Source organism: Vulpes lagopus, chromosome 2, assembly GCF_018345385.1.
Source record: "Vulpes lagopus strain Blue_001 chromosome 2, ASM1834538v1, whole genome shotgun sequence".
Lineage (NCBI taxonomy): Eukaryota > Metazoa > Chordata > Mammalia > Carnivora > Canidae > Vulpes > Vulpes lagopus.
Window position 1 is genome coordinate 169,985,705 of NC_054825.1, and position 21,093 is coordinate 170,006,797.

Here is a 21,093-nt window from a genome sequence, read left to right on the forward strand (position 1 = left end):
GCACTCATTCAGCAAAGTTCAAAGAGAGACAGAAGCAAATATTGGTGTTGGGATGGAAGGTGCTGCGTTCAGGTTTGGACCTGTCGAGTGGGACCTACCATGTGGCCCCCAGAAGGGAGATTGTGGTGGCAGGGGGAAGGGGGAGAGGAAATGTAAGCTTGGTGCTTGGGGCTGAGGCCCAAGCCAGGGCCTGCAGGGTGTAGGGGAGGGTGGCAACACGGAAATGAATACATTTACTCATTCACTCATTCATTCAACAGCTACACATGGATGTGGACTCAGAGCCAGGCACTTCCGATCACATACCTCACCGTCTCCTGGGTGATAAGAATCGGGGGGTTGTAAACTGCCCATTCCTGTGCCGGCCGGTTGCTCACTGCTTTATCTGCATAAGGTAGTTCAGTGTCTATAATCTCTCCGAAGTTGACTCAATTGTTCTCCCCAGGTTACACAGGAGGAAGGCAAGGTGGAGGCCAAGGTCCCAGGTAAGCAGCAAAGGAAGGTCGAGATCAACCATCTCATTCACCCTGTTTTTCTCTTAAAAGCCTCTCAACGTGCTTCCTTGTCTGTACACTCTTGTATCATTGTGCTGCTCACTCTGGGCTGTGGCTTGGCTGCTTTCCCACTGCTCCTACCCAGACAGTGAGCTCGGTGAGGGCAAGAAGCAGATCTCTTTTGTTCCTAGGGCTATCCCCTCCTCCAGGAAGCCTTCACTCCCCAGTCTAGGGCAGGCACCTCTGCTGGGCCCCCACAGCCTGTTGCGCCTCCGCCATGCAGGGCTCGACCCACTGCCTGTACCTTCCCCACCGACCCCAGCCGCTTTGCCTGAGCTTCCCAGGCTGGCCCCCTCGGGGCTGTCACGGCCTGGTCACTGGTCTGTCTCCCCGCTGGACTAGGGGCTGAGGCTCTCTCAGTCCCTGCCTTTCCCGGCATCACCCCGGCCAGAGCTGGGCACAGAAAAAAATATATAAGTGAATATTTGCTGCATAGATAAACAGATGAGTTTCCGGTTGCTGTCATTGACTATGGTACTGAGGAGGTGAGAGTTCCAGGTAATCTGGGCGATTTGTCCAAGTACTACAACTAGTGAGTAATAGAAGCAGGGAATTGAGTCTGGGCAGCCCAACCCCATACGCTCTTATCTAAATATATGAAACGCCTATGGGTCTGCAAACCAGCCTTCCACGAGGTCCCTATCTTCCGGCTCTTTCCCCCAGACTTGTCTTTTCCTTCCAGAAAGCTTTGGGAGCTTTGGCATGGGGGAGGAGAGCAGGCAGGAGGGTGGGAAGTAGGGGAGTGGGAAGGAGGGCGAGCCCCGGAGAGCTAGGGCCGGGGCCCATTTGGAGGATAGAACGGGAAAGTCCGGAGGGGTTTCTCTACACCCATAGGGGGCAGGCGGAGTCGGCAGCCGGAGGTGCGGGGGCGGAGAAAGGGTGGGGACCGGCCCCGCGGGGGGCGATGCGGTAGCTGCAGCGGCGGCCGCAGGAGTTTCCCACAATGCAGCGCGGCGCGCTGTCCCCGGTGCTGATGCTCAGCGCTGCCCCGGAGCCTCCGCCGCGCCCGCCTCCCGCCCTCTCCCCGCCGGGCCCGGGCCCCCGCCATGGCTCGGCCCGGCCCAGCCCTGCCCCAGAGCCGTCGGGGGGCCTGGGCGCGGCGCTCGACAGCAGCCTGCGGGCCGCCGTGGCGTTCAAGGCGGAGGGCCAGCGCTGCTACCGAGAGAAGAAGTTCCGGGAAGCCATCGGCAAGTATCACCGGGCACTGCTGCAGCTGAAGGCGGCTCAGGGGGCCCGCCCTGGAGGCCTGCCCGCCCCCGCCCCCGGGCCCGCCGGCAGCCCCGGGCCGGCCCGCCTCAGCGAGGAGCAGCGGCGCCTGGTGGAGAACACGGAGGTGGAATGTTATGACTCTCTCACCGGTATGGGGCCGTCGGGGGGCGCAGAGGGTGCATACGCGGAGGGGTGGGGAGTGATGGGCAATCATGAAGCCTTGGGCGGGGGGCTGGAGGCTTGAAGGGAGCAGACCTGGGGTCTGTGAAGGGAGACCCCAGAGCTAATCAAGGGTTGGGGGTGTAGAGGCACACAGGGATGGGAGGGCTGGGATGCAAGAAATGGGCTTTGGGCTGTCACCTGGCAATCTCCAGGTGAGAAAAATCTTACCCTGGATTAGCGATTCAGCGCCCCATCCCTCACCTGAGATTGCCTTTAGTACTCCCCGGCAGAAACTTCCCAGCTAACCGCCCGGGAGCGCTTGTCTGTGTTTTCGCGCCCTCTAGCGGCGGCGCAGATGGCTCCTATCCTGATCCGTCAGAAGATTGGCGGCCCTGGGCAGTGCCCTAGCCCCGCTCAGCCACGGGAAAGGGTTGGGGGTACCTGCAGCGCTAAGGCCCGGCTCCCAGCAGTCAGGTGAAGTCTGGGGGTGGCGCCAGGCTCTGCGAGCACCGGTCCGGTGTCCCCGCAGCCTGCCTGCTGCAGTCGGAGCTGGTGAACTACGAGCGGGTGCGCGAGTACTGTCTCAAGGTCCTGGAGAAGCAGCAGGGCAACTTCAAGGCCACCTACCGCGCCGGCATTGCCTTCTACCACCTGGGCGACTATGCTCGCGCGCTGCGCTACCTGCAGGAGGCCCGCAGCCGGGAGCCCACAGGTGAGGGGGCAGGGAAAGGGGCTAGAGCAGAGGAAGCCAGGAAACAAGGGAGGATCAGGGCAGAGCTGCCTCAACGGAGTACAGTGCCGCCTCCCCAGCACCTACCTCTCCAACCACCTGCTCCTCACCCGCCATTCCTTCACCCATCCCCTCACCCAAGTTTCTCTGACATTCACCCAACCACCTGCCCTCTATTTAGTCATTGACTCAAAGATGCCTCCCACTCACCCCCCCATCTCCACCCCCCTCCCCCACCTCCACCCCCCTCCCCCATTCTCATTCATCCACTCACTAACCCATTCACCCACTCACGGCTTGTTGAGCACTTCTGGGAGGCTGACTCCAGGGTGGACAATGATGAGAAACTCGCAGGGGCAGGGGTGGGGGGAGGCCTGTTGCTTGCCCTCTAGGACTTCATAGTCTGGGTGTGTGTGGGGGGCGCAGACACAATAGTCTTGTATTGAGAACCAATGACAAGGGAGTACAACAGGTACAGGACACGGGGCTTCGGGAGCAGAGACCACATTAGCTTTCCTGGTGAGAGGTTTAGAGGGCACAGACTCCTTGCAGGTGTTACTGGAAGGTGGGCAGGAGGATGACAGAAGTCTCTGAGCAGAGGCGCTCCTGGCAGAGGGCACAGTGAAAGCAAAAGTATGGAGGTGTGAAATGCCCCCATTCTGCTTGTGGTGGCTGGGACTTTGGGGAGAGCAGCTGCGCGGGGGAGCCGCTGAAGGCTGGGTACATCGAGGTGTGAGCTGAAGTGGTGCAGATGTCACCCGCTGCCCCAGGACTCCTGGTCTGGGGGTCGGGCAGGTGGGGAAAGCCCACGGGGTCTCGAGGAGGGCCTGGTAAGAGAGGATCAGATGAGGTCAATGGGGTGGGCCAGAGGGTGGCATTTAAATAAATAAATTTAGATAATGCCATGCCCCCCTTCCCCACAGACACCAATGTCCTCCGCTACATCCAGCTGACTCAGCTGAAGATGCACCGTTGCAGCCTCCAGCAGGAAGACAGTCGGGCCGGGGCCGGGACTCGAGATGTCGTTGGCTAAGGCCAACCTAGGGGGACTTTCCCTCCCCCTACTCCCACCTCAGTGTGTAACTAACTTCCCCTGACTTATGTGTTTGCTGGTAAAGCCCTTGTCACTGGTGACCGTAACCTCTTTGTGTGATGTTCTTGTGGGGACTAGGGAGGGAACTAGGGAGGGAAAAAAAGCCCATATTGCCTGGGCTTCACCCTCTGGATCTCAGAAACTCAGAGGCTCAGGGAGGTGGTGGAGGATGGGGCGGGGGGGTTAGTGCCTTACTGGGGATGGTCTAGGATCAGGGCCCTGGACTGGGGAAAGACACAGCCAAGAGCGGTAGGGGGCAGGGGTTACCTTTAATGCTGCATTTTGTGCCAAATCCCTATGATGCCCTGTCCCTGAGTATCCCTGCCCACCCTCCCCCCATACTGCAGGATGGGCACAGGGCCCCACCCTCTGGGGTACAAAGGAATAAATTAAGTGACCCCCTCCCCCCTTCCCCAATAAATAGTGAGTATCCTGCCCAGGGCCTCCCCCGCCTTGTGGCATGGCAGGCTGGGGCGGGGCCTGGGGCGCTACATTCATGGCTGCCCAGGCGGGCGGTGGAGGGCAGGCTTCAACGGGAGCCATGGGTCCCGCACAGGGGCACTGTGCTGTCCTGGCTCTGCCCCTCCATGTCCATGTCAAGCAGCGTGGGCTGCATGCCGGGGGGTCCAGGGCTCTCTGGGGTGTCCGGCCTGCTGGGAGGCGAGATGCTCAGTGTCCGGCCAAAGGAGACCAGTTTCCAGGGGTCCAGGCGGGGGCGGCTGGCAGCCGGCCGGGGTCTTGGGGCGAAAGTCAGGGTGGTAGGGCGGCCAGGGAACTCGGGGGGCCGACGGTGGGTCGGGAACAGGGTCTGGGGGTCGGGCAGGCGGGGAAAGTCCAAGGGGTCTCGAGGAGGGCCTGGTAAGAGAGGATCAGATGAGGTCAATGGGGTGGGCCAGAGGGTGGCATTTAAAAGCTAGGACCTTTACATGAGAATTGGAATTTCTGACTTTTTGTGAAATATCTGCTCATCTTGTTGGGCCCACTTTTCAGCAGGGGCAGGACCTCTACCCAGGTCCCCCACCACTCCTAATCACTCACTCATCCTGGAGCGACTCCAAGCATACTCCTTAACTTAGCAGCCTGTCCCCTTATCGCCCCTCTAGATAAAGCCCTCATCCCTCACAACCCTCTGAGGGACTGGGTGCATGCACACAGGCCTAAGGAGACCCCCGAGGCACAGCACTACCTCTGAATGGCAGGACGGCAGCTCATTCCACAGGCCAGAGTTAAACAAAACAATAATTGTAAGAAAAAGTTGCACAGTGCCTGGTAATAGGTAGTGAACACCTGTCCTACTGGTCTTTGTCTCTCGTAACAAATGCACAGGGAACAGCGTCTAGCACGTGAGTGTTCCCTATAGTTGTTACGGTTGCCACCAATGTCACCCTCCTGGCCCCCGGAGGCACTGCGGTTTGCCACCTCTGCGGCATCCAGGGCTCAGTCACCTGGGGACCCACAATGCCCCGGGGAGTGAGGACTGCAGGGCCGGGGACCCTTCCTCCCCCGCTAAGCAGGAGGCCGCCCTGGAACTTAGGGGGTGGCCGCTGGGCTGGGACCTGGTGGGGGCGGGGGGGAGGGGGGTCTTCTGCACCCTGGGTGCGGGGCGCCTCACTCACCAGGGCGGGGAGCCGCGGGCTCGGGCGCCCCCCGCTGCCCCAGCGCCCCGTCCGACGGCGTCCGCCGGTGCCCGCGGCTCACTGCGCGCGCGGCCGTGACGTGGGTGGGGGTGAGCGACTGGCGGGGGTCTTTCTTGAAGGTCTCCAGCTCCAGGTCCACCAGGGGGTTGGTGCCGGGCGGGGAGGGCGGCGGGGAGGGCGCGGCCGGCGCGGCCTCGTCGCTGTCGGAGCGCAGCAGCGAACGCGTGGAGTTGCAGTCGGACACGGACGACAGCGACACGAGGGTGGCCGAGGGCGCCAGGCCCGGGCCGGGGGCCGCGTCGTCGCGGCGGCCAGGCGGCCAGGCGGGCTGAGGCCCCGCGGGAAGCGGCCGGCGCGGGGGAAGAGGCCGTCCAGCCAGCGCCGCTGCTCCTCGCCGTCCGCCGCCCGCGCCTCGGCCACGTCGGCGCCCAGGCCCACGGCGCCCAGCAGCGTGGCGCAGCCCAGCAGAGCCAGCTCGCAGCGCCGCCGGCCGCCGTGGCCCAGCCGGGACAGGGGCGTGGGCGCCCCCGGGGAGGGCTCCGGCGGCAGCGGCACGGTGAGGTAGGACGGGGTGGTGTAGGGGGAGGGCGGCACGCTGCCTCCGTCCGCCTCCGCGAACTCCTCTGCAACCGGGAGAGGGCCGTCACTCGCCTCCCTTGCAGCCCTCCCCCCATGCTCCCCTGTCCCCGGGACTTGGTGGCCAGAGGCTGCCTCGAAAGACCCTACAGGCAGGGAGGCCGCCAAGCCCCACCAAACATGGTTCTCCAATCTTTCTCCCCGAGAAGCTCTTGCCCACCCCCACGGGGGTGGGGGATGACCCAACACCCAGGGCTGCTCCCCTTTCTGGGAATGTTGCGGATGCACTGGTCTAGTGAAATTGGCTTCCTCCTCCCAACCGGGCAGGGTGGTACCTCTTGGTCTTGGATTCGGTTTCCCTCCGATGCCCCACCCTCTCCATTTTAAAGGCACCCTCACCCTCTTACCCATCTCGTTGAGGCTGGCGAAGCCTGGGGCTATCGGTGTGTGTTTGGGGGATTTGCCCAGGTTGGGGGCACTTGATGACCACTGTTTGCTTCCTTCCCCCAGGGCCTTCAGCCTGCAGGGGGCACCAGAGATGAGGGGTAGGCCTTCTGGCTGCCAGGGCCTGGGGTCAGGTGCAGGGCCAGGGGTGGGCTACCAGGGCCAGTACCTCTCCTCCCCTCCAGCCCGCTCCTTCTGCAGGGTGGAGCTGGGTCCCCATGTGCGGCCCTTCTTCTTGCCTCCAACCAGTTCTTCCTTCTTTGGGGGCCCGCTGCGGCCCCATGTCCCACTGCCGCCACTGCTGCTGCCACTGCTGCTGCCACCACCATCCACAGGAGTCACTGGGCCAAGAGAAGCCACTTGGTTACTGGCTCTTGGGCAGTCTGTCCCTGCCGGGCTCTCCACCTCACTCTTGGATCCACCCTCCACCAGCTAGTCCAAGGGACCCTGGACTCTACTTCCAACATGACCCTTCCCTGCAGTAAGTCCTCCCATAGCTCCCCACTGCTGTCAGGACAAAGTCCCAGCTCCTCAGCCTGGCATTCGAGGCTCTTCATGTGCTTCCCTGCCTGCCCTCAGCCTCAGTCCCCATCACTCCTCACCCAAGCCCTTCAACTGTCTATTCAGTCCCATGTGTCTGCTGAGCACCTGCTCTCTGCAAGCCCTGTGGGACATGCTGAGGAGACAGCAGTGGGTAAAGCCAATAGAACCCCCTGCCCTCAGGAGTTTACATTTTAGGTGTGAAGACAGATGACCCGCAAGAATCCTATGAGATGAGTAATTTGTGTAGGGATTAGAAGGTGAAAAGTGCTATAGGGAAGATAGAGCAGGAAAGGAGGTTGAGAGTTTGGGAAGGCCTCACGTTTGACAATGATGTGAAGGAGGGGAGGCGGGAAGTCAAGTGGATCCAAGAGAGAAGAGCATTTCAGGCAGAGGGAATAGCATATGCCAAGGCCCTGTGGCGGGCCATGCCTGAACTGTTCAGAGCAGCCAGGGGGCCAGTAGGGCTGGTGTGGAGGCAGGGAGGAAAGGAGGAGAGCAAGGAGATGGAGTCTGGGTGGGCAGGCACAGGGCACTGAGTGCCTTGGTTGGGAGTCCATGTCTATCAGTTCCTACGTGGGTATCTTCACTCCTCCATGCCTTTGCATAGGCTGTTCCCTTTGCCTGGTACTCTGTTCCCTTCAGTCCCTTTTCTGGCCTGCTTGGCTGCTTGCGCTTCAAGCCTCAAGCTTTGGCAGAGTTTGTTCCCTGGAGAGTCTGCTGCTCTCTCTTCCAGGCTTTGAACGTAGCCTGACACTAGTATGGCCTACCACTGTATGGAGACTGTCTGGGGGTCCCCAGGAGAATGACTTCCGGGGCTGGTACAAACAGGTGCCCTAACAGAGACATGAGGGGGTGGGGCATGGGGTGAAGCCAGGGGTGAGGGGGGCAGAGGAGCTTAGGGACTTGGTCTTGGATCCTGCTCATCCACAGACCACGCTGGCTACACCTCTGCCACGTAGCCCCAAAAGTAGCCATCTCCCGACTACGGCCCCACTCGGGTGCAGCCTCCATCGTCTCCCCCACCTTCAGCCATCATTCCTGCCTCCTACAATCCATACTCCTCCCAGCAGCCAGAAGGACAAGGCAAGTCTGACCACATTCCTGCCTGGATCACAGCCTTCTGGGGCTCATAGCCCCTTCCACATTTAGAGTCAAATCCAATTCCTTATCCTGGCTCTCAAGGCCCAGCAAGATCTGGCCCTCATGGAACCCTTGCTCCACACCTTGCTCCCTCCCATTCATTCCATTCAAGTTGGCCGCCAGGCCAGACACACGGGCCTTGGCCCTTGCTGTTCTCTCTGGCAGGGCCATACTTCCCTCAGGTGTTGGCCCTCCTCACCCCTCTTCACCGTGCTGGCCCCTGCTCAAACCCCAGCTCCTCGCACAGGCCTTCCTGATGTAAAAGCAATTTTGCTTTTATTCCCTTCCCTGTTTTCCTTTATAGTGCTTATCACTATAGGAAATTGTCCTGCTCACTGACTTGTTCGCATGTTTATTGAGTTTCCCCTGTGAATCAGGGAGGGGACCCTGTTGTTCTGGCTCAGTGCATGGCATGTGCCCAGAGAAGGTGGTTGACAACTGACCGCTCAGGGCCTGGGGAGGTACTCACGGCGAATGGCCCTCAGCCGGGGGATGATGCTGGGGCTCGCGGGGGGGCTGGCCCCGTCGGATCCTTTCCGCTTGTCCAGGGTTGGAGAGGCCTGGACTGTGATCTTATGCTCGAAGCCTGTGAAAAGGAAGAAACTTCCCTGAGCAAATGTCTCTGAGGGTAACCAAAGAGAAGCTCCTGTTGTAGGAGGCTAGAAGGAATGCTAGGATGGGCCTCGCCATGGTTCTGCATTCCTTAACACAGCGGTTCTCAAACTCTTCACCTGGAGACCTCTGGGGCAGAGGCGGGAGCAGGGGGAGTGCTCACTCTTAGGCCTTCTGAATTGGCCACTCCGGAGTGAAGCACAGCCATCTAACTGTGACGAGCCCTCCAGAGACCGCTGGCATATGCCCAGGTTGAGAGGAAAGATCCTAATTGGGTCCCTGGATAACTAAGGATTGACTACGGATCTAGACCTAAGTGTCCAACGTGGTGACCATTAGCCACCTGTGGCCACTGAGCACTTGCCATGTGGCACTATAGCTGAGGCACTGGGGAGTTTAAACATTATCTGTGTGGTTGCAATGAATCAAAATTTAAACTTAAAAACAGATACTCAGTTTGGTTATTGAAAACATTTACATTTAGAACGACTTGGGTATGTGAATCTTTTTCTTTTTTGGTGAATCTAACTTTCTCAACAGTACATTTCATGAAATCCAAACGCAGGTCAAGTATTTTTGACAAAAACTTAGTGGTTGGACTGTGATGTGCTGTAACTGTACCACGTACACTGGGTTTCAAAGTTTGAGTGTGAAAAAAGAAAGTGAAAATCCCTCACTAACCATTTTTTCTTGTTTTGATTGTGTGTGACACCGTAACATTTTGGATATACTGGGCTAAATAAAATATACTGTTAAAATCAATTTCACCTGTTTCTTTCTCATTTTTAAGGTGGCTACGAGGAGATTTAAAAATTAGCCGTGTGACTTGCATTAGATTTCTGCTGGCCAGTGCTGTTCTGGGCGTTGCGCTATGGCTTGTAATGTCCCTGAGAGAGAGTCCAAGCAGACATTACGTGCCTTATGGCAGGTGAGCACTGTAACAGCGCCTAGGAAGCCGGCTTTGGGAAAACCAGAGACCAAACCTGAACCTGAACCTGATATCTACCTAGCCCTGACATCTACCTAGTGGGTTGACCCACGTGAAGCTTGTTTCTGTAGGTCAGAAAGGGCTGAACATTAGCAATTTCACATGGTTTAACTTTCCAATTTATAGGAAATTCAGAGGGATGGAGGGGTGATGCCAGGGGGATGCGAGCAGCAACATCCACTCCTGTTGCAGGAGATGCCGCGGAATAAATGATGTAATTCCTCAACAAATTATTGGCAAGGGGGGAAAGCGGCAGGCTAAAAGATAAGAAAATAGGTAAAAGAAGAAGCAATAAAGTAGAAAGGTGAATGCCCTGAAAGTCAAAAATAGAGGTTACTCTTGCCATTGTGGGCTGAGCGTGTGGCAGGGGGTTGTGTCTAGAAGGACTGTGAGGAGGGCATCTGGGGTGGCTGTAGGTTCTCTATGCTTTCATGGGGGTGATTATACAAACTCATTAGGCTGTATTGTTTTCTGGTCCTTTTCCGCATGTGTGATATATGTAGCAAGAAAAAAAGTTTAAAAACTGAAAGAGGTAAAGCCTGTGTTAGGACTGCTCCCAGCAGCCTCTGGGGTGGGGGGCGGTACGGTGCTCCAGGGATGTGGGTGGTACCGGAGGGGAGGCTGATGTGGCTGCCACCTTCCCGCAGCTTGAGCAGGCGGCTACGCTTGAAGTTGCCCTTGCGTTTGCGGACCCTGGGCTTCTCCTGGCTCATCTGGCACATGAGCAGGTGCAGCTCCCGCTCCACGATGTCCATCTCCCGCTCCGCCAGCTCCTGCTCCCGCCGCCGCAGCTGCTCCTCCTGGAAGCGCTGCTCCTGGGCGGCCCGCAACAGCTCCTCCTCCCGGCTCCGGAGCTCCTGGGGAGGAGATGGGCGGCTGGGTGCGAGGGCCAGACCCCCGGGGGTGGACCCGGTGGAGGCACAGCACAAGCGCAGCCCGAGATGGGGCAAACTGGGGTCACAGTCTGACTCCCTCTTTACCAGCCAAGCTGGGTGCCAGGACATGGGGCTATTTTGTTTTAGCACAAAGGGGTGGCTTTATTTTTCCCCTCTGATTTTTAAATTTTTTTTGGCTCTCCAATTTAGAAAACCTCAAGCATCCACAAAAGCAGAGACAGAACAGTGCACCCAGTGCACTCATCATCGAACTTCAACTATTTACACATTTCAGATCTTTTTTCCTGCAACTTCTTCTCTCCTCCCTCCCTCCCACTTTCGCTGTTACATTTTAAAACCACTCCCAGCCTCAGATTCACAGGTAAGAACCTCAGTGCAGGGTACCTTTTCTTATGCATCCAGCAACATGCTGGCTTTTCTTAAAATGCAAAAAGCCCCCGCCCCCACCCTGCAGGAACCCAAAGACTGAAGCTCAGGCGAAGGGACTCTGCCCCAGGGAAGGCGAAAGCACATCAAAAAGCAGGATCTCTAAAATCTCTTCAAAAGGGCCTGCCTTCGGCCCAGGGCGTGATCCTGGGGTCCGAGGATCGAGTCCCACATCAGGCTCCCTGCATGGAGCCTGCTTCTCCCTCTGCCTGTGTCTCTGCCTCTCAATCTCTCTCTTCCTGTCTCTCATGAATAAATAAATAAAATCTTAAAAAAAAAAAAAAAAGCAAGCAGGATCTCGCTTCATCCTGGCCTTCACCTTCTCTTTGGTCCGGAGGTCATCGAACATGTGCTGAATCTCCAGCTTCCAGTCTTCCTGCAGCGAATGGAAGGACTCCAGGGGCATCTGGAACAGGGCTGACTGTTCGATGACTTCAAGCTGCTTCAAGATGCTGCCGAAATCTGGCCGCCCGTGGGGGTCTGGGTCCCAGCATTCTGGGGATGGGGGTGGGGGCGGGAGGACAGCAGTGGAAGTGGAGAAGTCAGGGGCCATGCTCTGTGAAAGGCAGGATTTCAGGGGACTGTGGACAAACAACTTCCATGGAGCTGAGGGGAAGGGATTCGAAACCAAATCCCTGGCAACATTTCGCTCAGTGAAACTCTGGGAGACAAACCTGGGGAACTGCTCCCTCACTTGTGGCAGAATCAAGGATCAGGGAGGAATCCTGGGGCCAGTGAAGGCTAGCAGGTTGCCCCCAAGAGCTGTGGGCCAGAACAGAAGTTTGGGGGCCGTGGAACCAGTTGTAGAGGGGTGGACTGTGGTCTGATGGTTGCCGACCCTTACTCCGGGACCCACTGGGATGGATGAGGTCTGGCCCGAGGGCCCCTGCCACCCGAGCAGAGCCTATCTCCACGGGGCCCTGGCTCACCCTCCAGTAGGCGGGCAAAGGGCTCGGGGCACGTAGAGGGGATGGGCAGCGTCAGCTTGTTCATAGCCACGCCGTATGCCACGGCCAAGGCGTCGATTTCACGGTAGGGGACCTCACCCGTCAGCAGCTCCCAGAGCAGCACCCCGAAGCTGCGGGTGGGGAAGAGGGAGGGGTGATGCTGCAGCCCACCCCAATCCTCACCTACACCCCAGCCCTGCCTCCGGTCCCATGGTGGGCCTCCCTCACCCCAACATCCTGCCCTGGCCAATGAACAGGATAGATAAGACATCTGCTGGCCTGATCTCACACAAATGTTGTGGGGCTGGTTTTCTCTCTCTGACGTCTTGCCTTTGCTCTCTTCTCTCACCCCTGCCTGAAAACCCTAGGTGTGTCCCCTGCTCCTGTGGGGCAAAGCCACATTCCTTAGCCCTGACTTCCGATGACCCTGCCTCTAAGTGCTCTCGCCCCCCCTTACCGAGCCCGGCTTCAGCTTGGAGCCACACTGAACAAGTTAAACTATCCCTGTTCTTAACCTCTTAACCTTACACATGCTCTTCCCTCTGTCAAGAACATTCTTCCCTGTGTGTAACTGTCCTTTAAGTCAGAATTCAGGTGCCCTCTCTGCCAGGAAGCTTTCCTTGACTCCATAGTCTCCAAAGCTAAGTTAGAGGCCCCTCCTCTGAGTTCCCCCGGATCCTCGAATCCTCGGCACTTACCTCTAAAACCAAGTTAACACTATTTAACATTTATAAAGCACTTACTCCAGGCCAGCACTGTGCTAGGCGCTCTCAGTAATCCTCACAACAGCCCTGCAAGGCAGAAGGCATTGGTATGACCCCCGTTTTATCCGGCGAGCAGGTGCAGGCTCAGAGAGGTTAAGTTGTCTGCCTGAAGGTCACACAGCTAGTTAGTGGACAGGCCTCAGTCCACACTTGGACTCAGGCCTGCTTGACACCCATGGCAGTGTCCTTCCTGGATACACAAAACCTGGGTGTGCACCACTCTGTTACAGTCACCTGCGGGTCCATCTTCTCCAGTGAACTGAACTCCTTCGGGAGCCTAACGACCATTTTGTGCAGTGCCCGGCATGCAGCAGGTCCCTGGGCTCCCCCACATCTGCACGTGCACCCATTTGACATATACTTAGAAACATCTGCTGTGTGCCGGGCATCGTTCTGGGCACTGGAACAAGATTGACACAACCCCTGCTGTCCTACAGCTGTGGCCTCCCTTCTCAGGGCCAGCACTGGAGAATCTGAGCCGGGCAGCACATGCTGTATGGAGTAATTTCCCATCTTCCTTTGCAGCTAAGGAAGCCCATATGGCGATGGTTTCGGCCAGTGGGATGGAGGAGGATGTGCAATCTGCAGCTAACTTCCAGGAAGTTAGCGCCTGCCTTCAGCCCAGGGTATGATCCTTAGAGAGAAGGGGTGTCTTTTCCTTTTTTTTCCTTCCTAACTGGTTGTGATGTGGACATAAAAGCTAGAGCTCAAGGGGCGCCTAGGGGGCTCAGTCAGTTAAGCGCCTGCTTTCGGCTTGGGTCATGAACCCAGGGTCCTGGAATTGAGCCTGGCATCAGGCTCCCTGCTCAGTGGAGCCTGCTTTTCTTTCTCCCTCTCCCTCTGCTGCTCCCCCTGCTTGTGTGCTCTTTCTCTGTCAAATAAATAAAATCTTTTTTAAAAAGCTGGAGCTCAAGCAGCCATGTGGAATGATGAAGTGAACTAGGGAATGGAGGCCACACAAGGTGGAGGAAAATGATAGTGGCTTTCACTTGGACATGGTGTGAACCACTCCCCACCGCACCCCCCATCACTGGAGACCTCTGGGGATGTTGGGATTGTCACAATGACTGGGGAGTGCTATGATGTTTGGTGGTTGGGGACCATGGTGCCCTGAGAAGTACAGGGCAGTACCACACATCTTGGCTGATGTCAAGGACACCACCGTCGAGGAATCCTGACATAGGAACCTGAATTCCTGTCACTGTGGCCATCACAGCAGTCCTCGGCTTTACATGAGAGCAGAAACTTTAGTTTGTTTTCATTTGGGGTTTTCTGCTCCTTGCCACTGAGCTATGGCTCTGTTAAATGTTTGGTGCCACAAATGAATGCCTGATGTAAAGCCAGTCAGAACTTTCCCCCAAGGGCTGTGCTGCTCTAATGGAGACTTCCTGTCTGAGCTGTCTGCCCCACAGCCATGACTGCTGCTTGGTCCATCTGGAGCTTCAGCTGGGGCCTGACCTGGGTTTGGCTCTCTCCCAGTAGGAGGTGGGGGGTTGAAGTTTCTGCGGCTACCATCAAACCTCACTAGTGATGGCAACGGCCTCCTCACTGGCTTCCCACCCCCACTCCTGTCCCCTACAATCCATTCTCCATCCTACAGCCGGGGGAGCCTTGCAACGCTCAACCAGATCATGCCAGTTGTAAGTGCGGCTAATGGGTTTCCACTGCACTTAGAATAAAGCCTGGGATCCGGTCCCTCATCCGGCTCTCTCTTCTGTCATTTCCTACCACCTTTCTCCTTGGCCTGCTCTGCTCCAGCCACATGAGCCTTGGAGTTGTATCTGGAACGGACCAAACTCATTCTCACATTGGTGCCTCCTTTGTGGGCACTATCCCCTCTGCGTGGGAAGTTCTCCCCGCAAACTTTGCATGGCGGGCTCCATCCTGTCAGCCAAAATTTAGCTCAAGTATCACTTCCCAGAAAGGCCTTCCCTAAAGTCATCCTCCTGCCCTCAGGGGATTAGCTCACTATCTTTTGAAAATTGTTCTATGACTTTTTAACTTAAACCCAGCTATTTTCCCAGCTTTCCAGCGTTTGCTGATTTACTATCCCTGTGGGCAGGAAACGTGTTTACTTTTATTTCCTGCTGTATCCCTAGCACCCAGTGCAGACGGACGGATGGACAGATGGCCGGATGGATGGATGGACAGATGGATGGACAGATAGATGACCAAATGGCTGCCTCCAAACGCCTCAGTTTCCTGCTGACAAGTGGGGCGGTGTGCTGGGTGGTGTCTGAGGGCCCTGGTGCTGACACTCTATCTCTACATCTTTGGAATTTTCCATTCAGATCCAAGTCCTTCTCAGCTGCCACTTTAGCAAGCAGAGCAGACACCTGCTTTGGTGCTTTGATAGCCTGACCTTGCCAGTGAGCCCCTTTGCCAGGCCCGGATCCTAGCTTTAGTGGGAGGCCATCCCTTCTACTCTGACCCCCTCCTTCGCCCCTCCCCCACATCCAGGACTCCCCAACTCCCCCCATCAGCACCTCCAGACGTCACTGCTTTTGGAGAAGAGGGAGAGACGGATAACCTCTGGAGCCATCCAGGCATAAGTCCCCGCAGCGCTCATTTTGGTGGTCTTGTGCCACTCACGGGCGAGGCCGAAGTCTGTGATCTTGAGCACCGTGTCTGCGAGGTTGTGGTTCTCGATGGCCTCCAGAATAAGGACTGTGGGGAGGAAGAAAGGTGGGTCACCTTAAACCTTCCACGCTGCAGACCCAAGTGTCCTGGCCCCTGGCTCAGCTGGAACCTACTTGTTCTCTTCCCCACCTCTAGGTGTCCCCCTCTGCAGCAGCTCCTTTCCTTGTCTGATACACTAGGAATCCTTCCATGTGGTCTAATCCCTGCCTTGCCCCTGACACCCGCCCCCACCCCAGGAAGGGGGAGGGGCCTCCCCTCGGTTTGCTACCCTCATGACTCCAACCTGGGCTCTAGGGAGCTCACTGAAAGGTTGGTAGCCAAAGCCTTGGTTCTCCTAGAGGCTTCATTTCCCAGCCACCCCAGCAGTGGGGACTGACCACGACCACAAGGTATGAATGTGGCTCTCCTTTGTCCTTGTCACCCCGTGGCAAACTGCATTTGGGGCCCCAGTTCTATTCCTTTCTGCATCATCACACTCTTTGCCACTTGACTTTGCACTTCTTTCCTCGAAGGAGGCAGAGCGTATTTCCCCCTCCTTTACTTAGGGTTGGCCATATGACTTGCTTTGGTCAACAGACAACAGAATGAGGCAGAAGGGACAGGAGGCCAGCTCCAAGCCGAGGCCTTAAGAGGCCTCACATGTCTACCTGCCCTCTTGTGTTTCTGCCACCACCAGGAGACCATACTCGAGCTAGCCTGCTGGTCCAAGGTAGAGGGGAGATACTTGGGAGTAAAGCCTTTCTGGCTGGACCCAGCCTAAAACAGCTTACCCTCCAGTATGTGTGTGAGCCATAATCAATGACATCAAGTTTTAAGACACTGCCTTTTAGGGGTGGCTTGTTCCACAGCATTACTGTGACAAATCTGACGGATATATCACCCAAGCATATTGTGCTCCCAACTTGCTGTCTGGGATTATTACTAACAACAGTTATAATCATGGCTGGTGTTTATCAGCAGCCTATTAAATGGCAAGCATTGTGCTCAGCCCTTCACATGAATTAACTAGAAAGCAGCCTATTTTATCAACGGACAAACTGAGGCTCAGAGAGAAGTCCCTTGGTCAAGATCCTGCAGCTAGAAAACTGTGGGGCAAAGACCTGATCTAGATCCGTCATGAGAGCCCAATGTCTTAACTGCTGATATTTTATCAGCTTCTATCAAACAGAGGCTCCAAGGTGTACAGTGTCCTGCCTTGGTTTGAATCCCAGCTCTGCCACTTAGTTATTAACTGAATAACCTCGTTAATGTATTCTTCTTATCACTAAGATTTCTCCTCTGTTAAATAGAGATGATAGTATTATTTACCTTAGAGGACTGTAGGAAGGATTTATGGCCAGAAGCAACAGTACGTCCTTACAAAATGTTAGCTATTATTATTGGTGTGTAATGTTGCCATAACTGGCACTTACTTCTCCACCTGGATCTTTGACCATTCCTTCTGCTGCTTCTCCAGTCATAACAGTGAGGTGATGCTACTATCATCACAGCCCAGAGGCCTTCCCTGACTCTCTAGCATGTGACTCCATTCCTCCCTTCTTGGGTCCCTACCTCTCGTTTGTGGGGTACCCCAAATCCTCACATAGCCCCTATGATCTGAGCACCATGATCTGGGCCCTGCCTATGTTTCTGACCTCATCTCCTACTGCTGCCTCATTCCTCCTCTTCCAACCCCTCTGGTCTCCTCACTTTTTCTTCAACAAGGCCTGCTCATTCCTACCTCAGGACCTTCGCCCTGTCCAAACCTTTGTAAGGCCGGGTCCTCTTTGTTCGAGTCTCTGCTCCAGTATTGCCTCCCCTGACCATCTGATTGAAAAAGCTCCTTCCGCCTCATCTTTGATCTATTTTGTTCCCTTCAGAGCCCCCAATACTCTCTGGAAACTCTGTCATCTATCTACCTACCTATCTAAATATCAATCATCTACTTCCGTTTACTAGACTGTAATTTCCATATGGGGAGATCTTGCCTGGTTCACTTCTGTAATCCCAGAGCTTGAGACAGGGCCTTGGTTACTTAATTCTGCTTAAGAAATATTGGTTGAGTGAACCAGTGTATGAGTGACACCAGGTGAAGGGCTCATTAGAGAAAGATGGAGGAAGCTGTGCTGCGGGGGCCCTGTGACCTGTCCCAGGCATACGGTTGCCCCATTGACTGAACAGGAAGCTCTGGCCTAAAAAGCCCCAACCACCCTGTGTCCAGGTGGCACTGGCTGCAGGAAAACCTGGGGGCATGGTGTGTAATGCTTTTTACCCCACCTTCAGGCTGTGAATCAGCAGGGGTGAGAAAGGGCCAGGAAGGCACCTCAGCCCTCAAAGGAGCATGCTGCCTGTCCTGCCTCCATTTGCCCAGCATTTCAGAGCATGAGGGAAGGCAGGAACCATCTGTGCCTCTTGCTCAATTCCAGCCCTGGCACAGCGCTTGGCACACCTGGAGCACATGGCAGATCTGTTAGTGTACAAATGCAAGGCCTGGAAGGTAAGGAAGGCTCACCTGTCTGCTCCAGGGGCTTGTAGTTGGTGGCGGTGGTGGGAGCAGAGCAACAAAATTGCAAAAATAGCGGGATGGATTCCAACAAATGTCAAGATGCAGAATTGACAGGAATCAGAAATAGATGAGAGGTGAGAGACCAAATGTGAGGGCAAAGGGGAAATCCTTAAATTTCAGGTGAGGGCAAGTGCTGGCTCCATTCACTGTTGATCTCTCTCCTTACCATATGACTTGCTCCAGGAAACACCAAATAATAAAAGAAAGAATGAATACATAAATGTAAAAATGAAAGGGAGTGAGGTGGGGCAGAGGAAGGAAGGGAGAGCCAGGATTTTTCCCTTGTATATTATGTAGTTAGGACCTGGGACAGAGTGTGGCACACAACAGGCGCTAGGGAAATACGTGGGGGAAAGAATGAAATCTTTAATTTGGGAGTACCGTAAGGGCAAATAAGTGCTCAATTAATATATGCTAACATCACGAGAAGCTCCTTGATCTAGATGTGGGTCCTGGGGGACCCTTTCCCTTCTACCTGGCCCCAGTTCCCAGTCAACCAGCCAACCAACTTTTGAGAGCCTGTGGTAAGCCAGGCAGCCTGGAAGATTTTTACGTAAAGCAAGTCCCTTTTGCTCCTCTCTCACCTCCACTTTGCCTCAGCTAGCAGGAGGAGAGGCCTGGGAGGACTCCAAGAAGTGGTTCTCAAGTGGGGGCGGCTTTACCCCCTCTACCCAGAGGACATTTGGCAATGTCTGGAGACAAGTTTCGGTTATAATTGGGGATGGAGGTGGGAGATGCTAATGGCATCTGGTCGGTAGAAGCCACACAGGACAGCCTCCTCCTACGATCATCCGGACCCAAATGTAAATAGTGCCAAGGCTGAGAAATCCTGCTCCAGGCTAGGTTCTTTCTGACTCTGCCTGGTGGACGCTGGCATCAGGGACTGATGAGGGCAGGCCCTGCATCTGTGCTGTTCATGCTAGGAGTGCAGAGCCTGTCACAGTGTTATGGGTACATATTTATTGAGCTATGACTCTGTAGTCTCGGGGATAGGTGGTCCCTCAACCTTTCTGAGCCTCCTTTTCCTCCCTTAATGGGCAAGGCTGCCTCACTTGGCCTGGAGGCATACTGCTGCCCCTTCTTGCCCTAGACAGCGTCTTCTGGTGTCCCCATTTCCCGCCACCTATGCCTGACCTCACAAGATTCTGTGGAAGCAAATTTTTTGGGGGGAGGACACCACTTACTGTTGATGGACTTGAGGTCCCGGTGGATGATGGGCACGGGGGCATCATTGTGTAGGTAGTTCATGCCCCGGGCCACCTGCACAGCCCAGTTGACCAGCACATGAGGGGGCACCCGGCGGCCTGCCAGCACCCTGCTCAGTGCGCCCCCCCTGGCATACTCCATCACCAGGCAGAGGTGTGGGGGGCTGAGGCAGGCGCCTCTGAGGGCAATGATGTTGGGGTGCTTCAGGGCTCCGAAGAGCCGGGCCTCCTGGCGCACCTGCTCTGCTGTCACTGCCGGGTCCCGCTCAGGGTCCAGCCGGGCGGCCTTGACAGCCACCTCCTCGCCGCGCCATAGGGCCCGGTAGACCTTGCCAAAGCCCCCTACACCGATGATCTCCTCTAGCTGCAGCTCGTGGAAGGGGATCTCCTGGGGCAGCTGGAGGCCCGCGGGCGCGGCGGGAGCGCCGGGGGCTACGTAGTTGCTGGGGAAGACGCCCACACGGCCGCTGGGTAGCTGCCCGGTCCACCAGCCCTCGTCGCCCGACACCGCACAGTCCTGGGAAAGCACCTGGACGCGGTCGCCCCTCCGCAGGGTCAGCTCCTCATCGCCCGCCGCCTCGTAGTCGAACACCGCGGTCCAGACGGGCCCCGTGGGGGTCGTGCCCCACTCCTTGGCCGTCCCCCCCTCCTCCTCCTCCATGGGGGAGGGGCCGGGGGCTGCGGGAGGCCGCTTCACACTGGCTGCCCGCGGGATACAGAGGGCGGGCCCCGGCGGCCAGGATGGGGGGCAGTCCCTGCAGGTTCTAGGGGGCTCCTGGTGGCCATGGCTCGGGGGGCCCTCCGCAGGAGCAACAAAAAGCCTCCTTAAGAGGGCAGGGTCGTCCCCTCTGATTCAGCTGCCCGGGGGGGGCGGGGGGCGGGTAGGGCGGCGGGTTCACCTGTGCCCCCCAAACGTCAGGGCGCTAAGAGGGCCGGGCCGCGCGGCTCCCGAATTCCTGCCGGGGCCCGCCGGTGGGGGACGAGGGTGAGGGAAGCAGGCAGCCCCCTTCCCCGCGCCTCTCACCCCGCGCAGCTCCACCGGCGGCCCCCGGCTCCGCATCCCGGGCCACGACAGCCGGGCGGGGTGGGGGTGGCAGGGCCCGGGGGGCGCCCGCCCCGGAACGGGGTGGCGCGCCCCTCGGCCTTCTCACGCGCGGGGCGGCCGGGCAGCCCCCATCCTCAGCACCGGCCTCCCGGTCGGCCCCAGCCCTGCCCCCGCCCGCGCCGCTTCCCGGGGCCGCCGGCGGTGCCTGAGTGACGTGATCGCCGCCGCCGCCGCCGCTGCCGCCGCGGTGCCGCCTGGGAGTTGTAGTCTCCAGCTGCGCGGCCTCTAGGCTGTCCCCTAGCCCTCGGGGCCCGGCTGCCAGCCTCGGGCCGCAGTGAGGACCCCTCGGGGCCGAAGGATTCCTCCCGGGGAGATAAGCCTGGCCTCGGACCCTGGGACCCGGTGGGCCGGACGCCTGGAGGAGGAAAGGAGGGGACCAAGCGCTCCTCACAGACCCTGCGGGTCCGCGGCTCAAGGTGGGGTTGACGGTGGCTGACTGGCTTCGCAAAGCGAAATGGAGGAGCTGCCTGAGTGATGGTTACTGCCTCCAGCCTCAGCGCGGCTGGGACAGGTCCCCTTAGCGGGTCGGCCCCTCGGGGTTCCGACCCGAGGTGCACGCCGGGAAATGTAGTCCGTCCTCGGACCCGCGCGGCGGGAGGCGGCCCCAAACGCTGGAAGGGGGTTGGTGGCTCTTGCAAGCTAGGGGGTCCGGCTGAAGCCCAGGCCTCAGCGGGGCAGACCCGGCTGTCAGGATGTGCTTCCTGTCGGTCGGGAAATCACAGCCATGTCTTTCCCCACCAGCACTGGGTTCTTCTGCCTCAGCCGTCAAAACTCGGACCCTCGAGATTTCCCCGCCCTCCCAGAACAGGAACTTCAATTTATTGGGGCTTGATGCACATCTTGTGCTAAGTGCTTTGCACGCGGGGCATTAAATTCT

General features: G+C 57.4%; 2 protein-coding genes across 2 annotated transcripts; one reads left to right on the forward strand and one right to left on the reverse strand.

The window, feature by feature from the left end:
* Window positions 1-1,430: 1,430 nt before the first annotated feature.
* Window positions 1,431-3,795, forward strand: TTC9B (tetratricopeptide repeat domain 9B). The gene is made up of 3 exons (XM_041744746.1): window positions 1,431-1,912; window positions 2,455-2,637; window positions 3,579-3,795. The coding sequence occupies exons 1-3, from the start codon at window positions 1,498-1,500 to the stop codon at window positions 3,686-3,688; spliced, it is 708 nt and encodes a 235-aa protein (XP_041600680.1). The 5' UTR covers window positions 1,431-1,497; the 3' UTR covers window positions 3,689-3,795.
* Window positions 3,796-3,998: 203 nt separating this feature from the next.
* Window positions 3,999-19,772, reverse strand: MAP3K10 (mitogen-activated protein kinase kinase kinase 10). The gene is given in 11 exon segments (XM_041744744.1): window positions 3,999-4,603; window positions 5,365-5,706; window positions 5,709-6,008; window positions 6,369-6,481; window positions 6,575-6,746; window positions 8,558-8,674; window positions 10,299-10,545; window positions 11,330-11,505; window positions 11,940-12,088; window positions 15,208-15,388; window positions 19,091-19,772. Coding segments are annotated over 11 exon segments (2,805 nt in total). The 3' UTR covers window positions 3,999-4,277.
* Window positions 19,773-21,093: the final 1,321 nt, after the last annotated feature.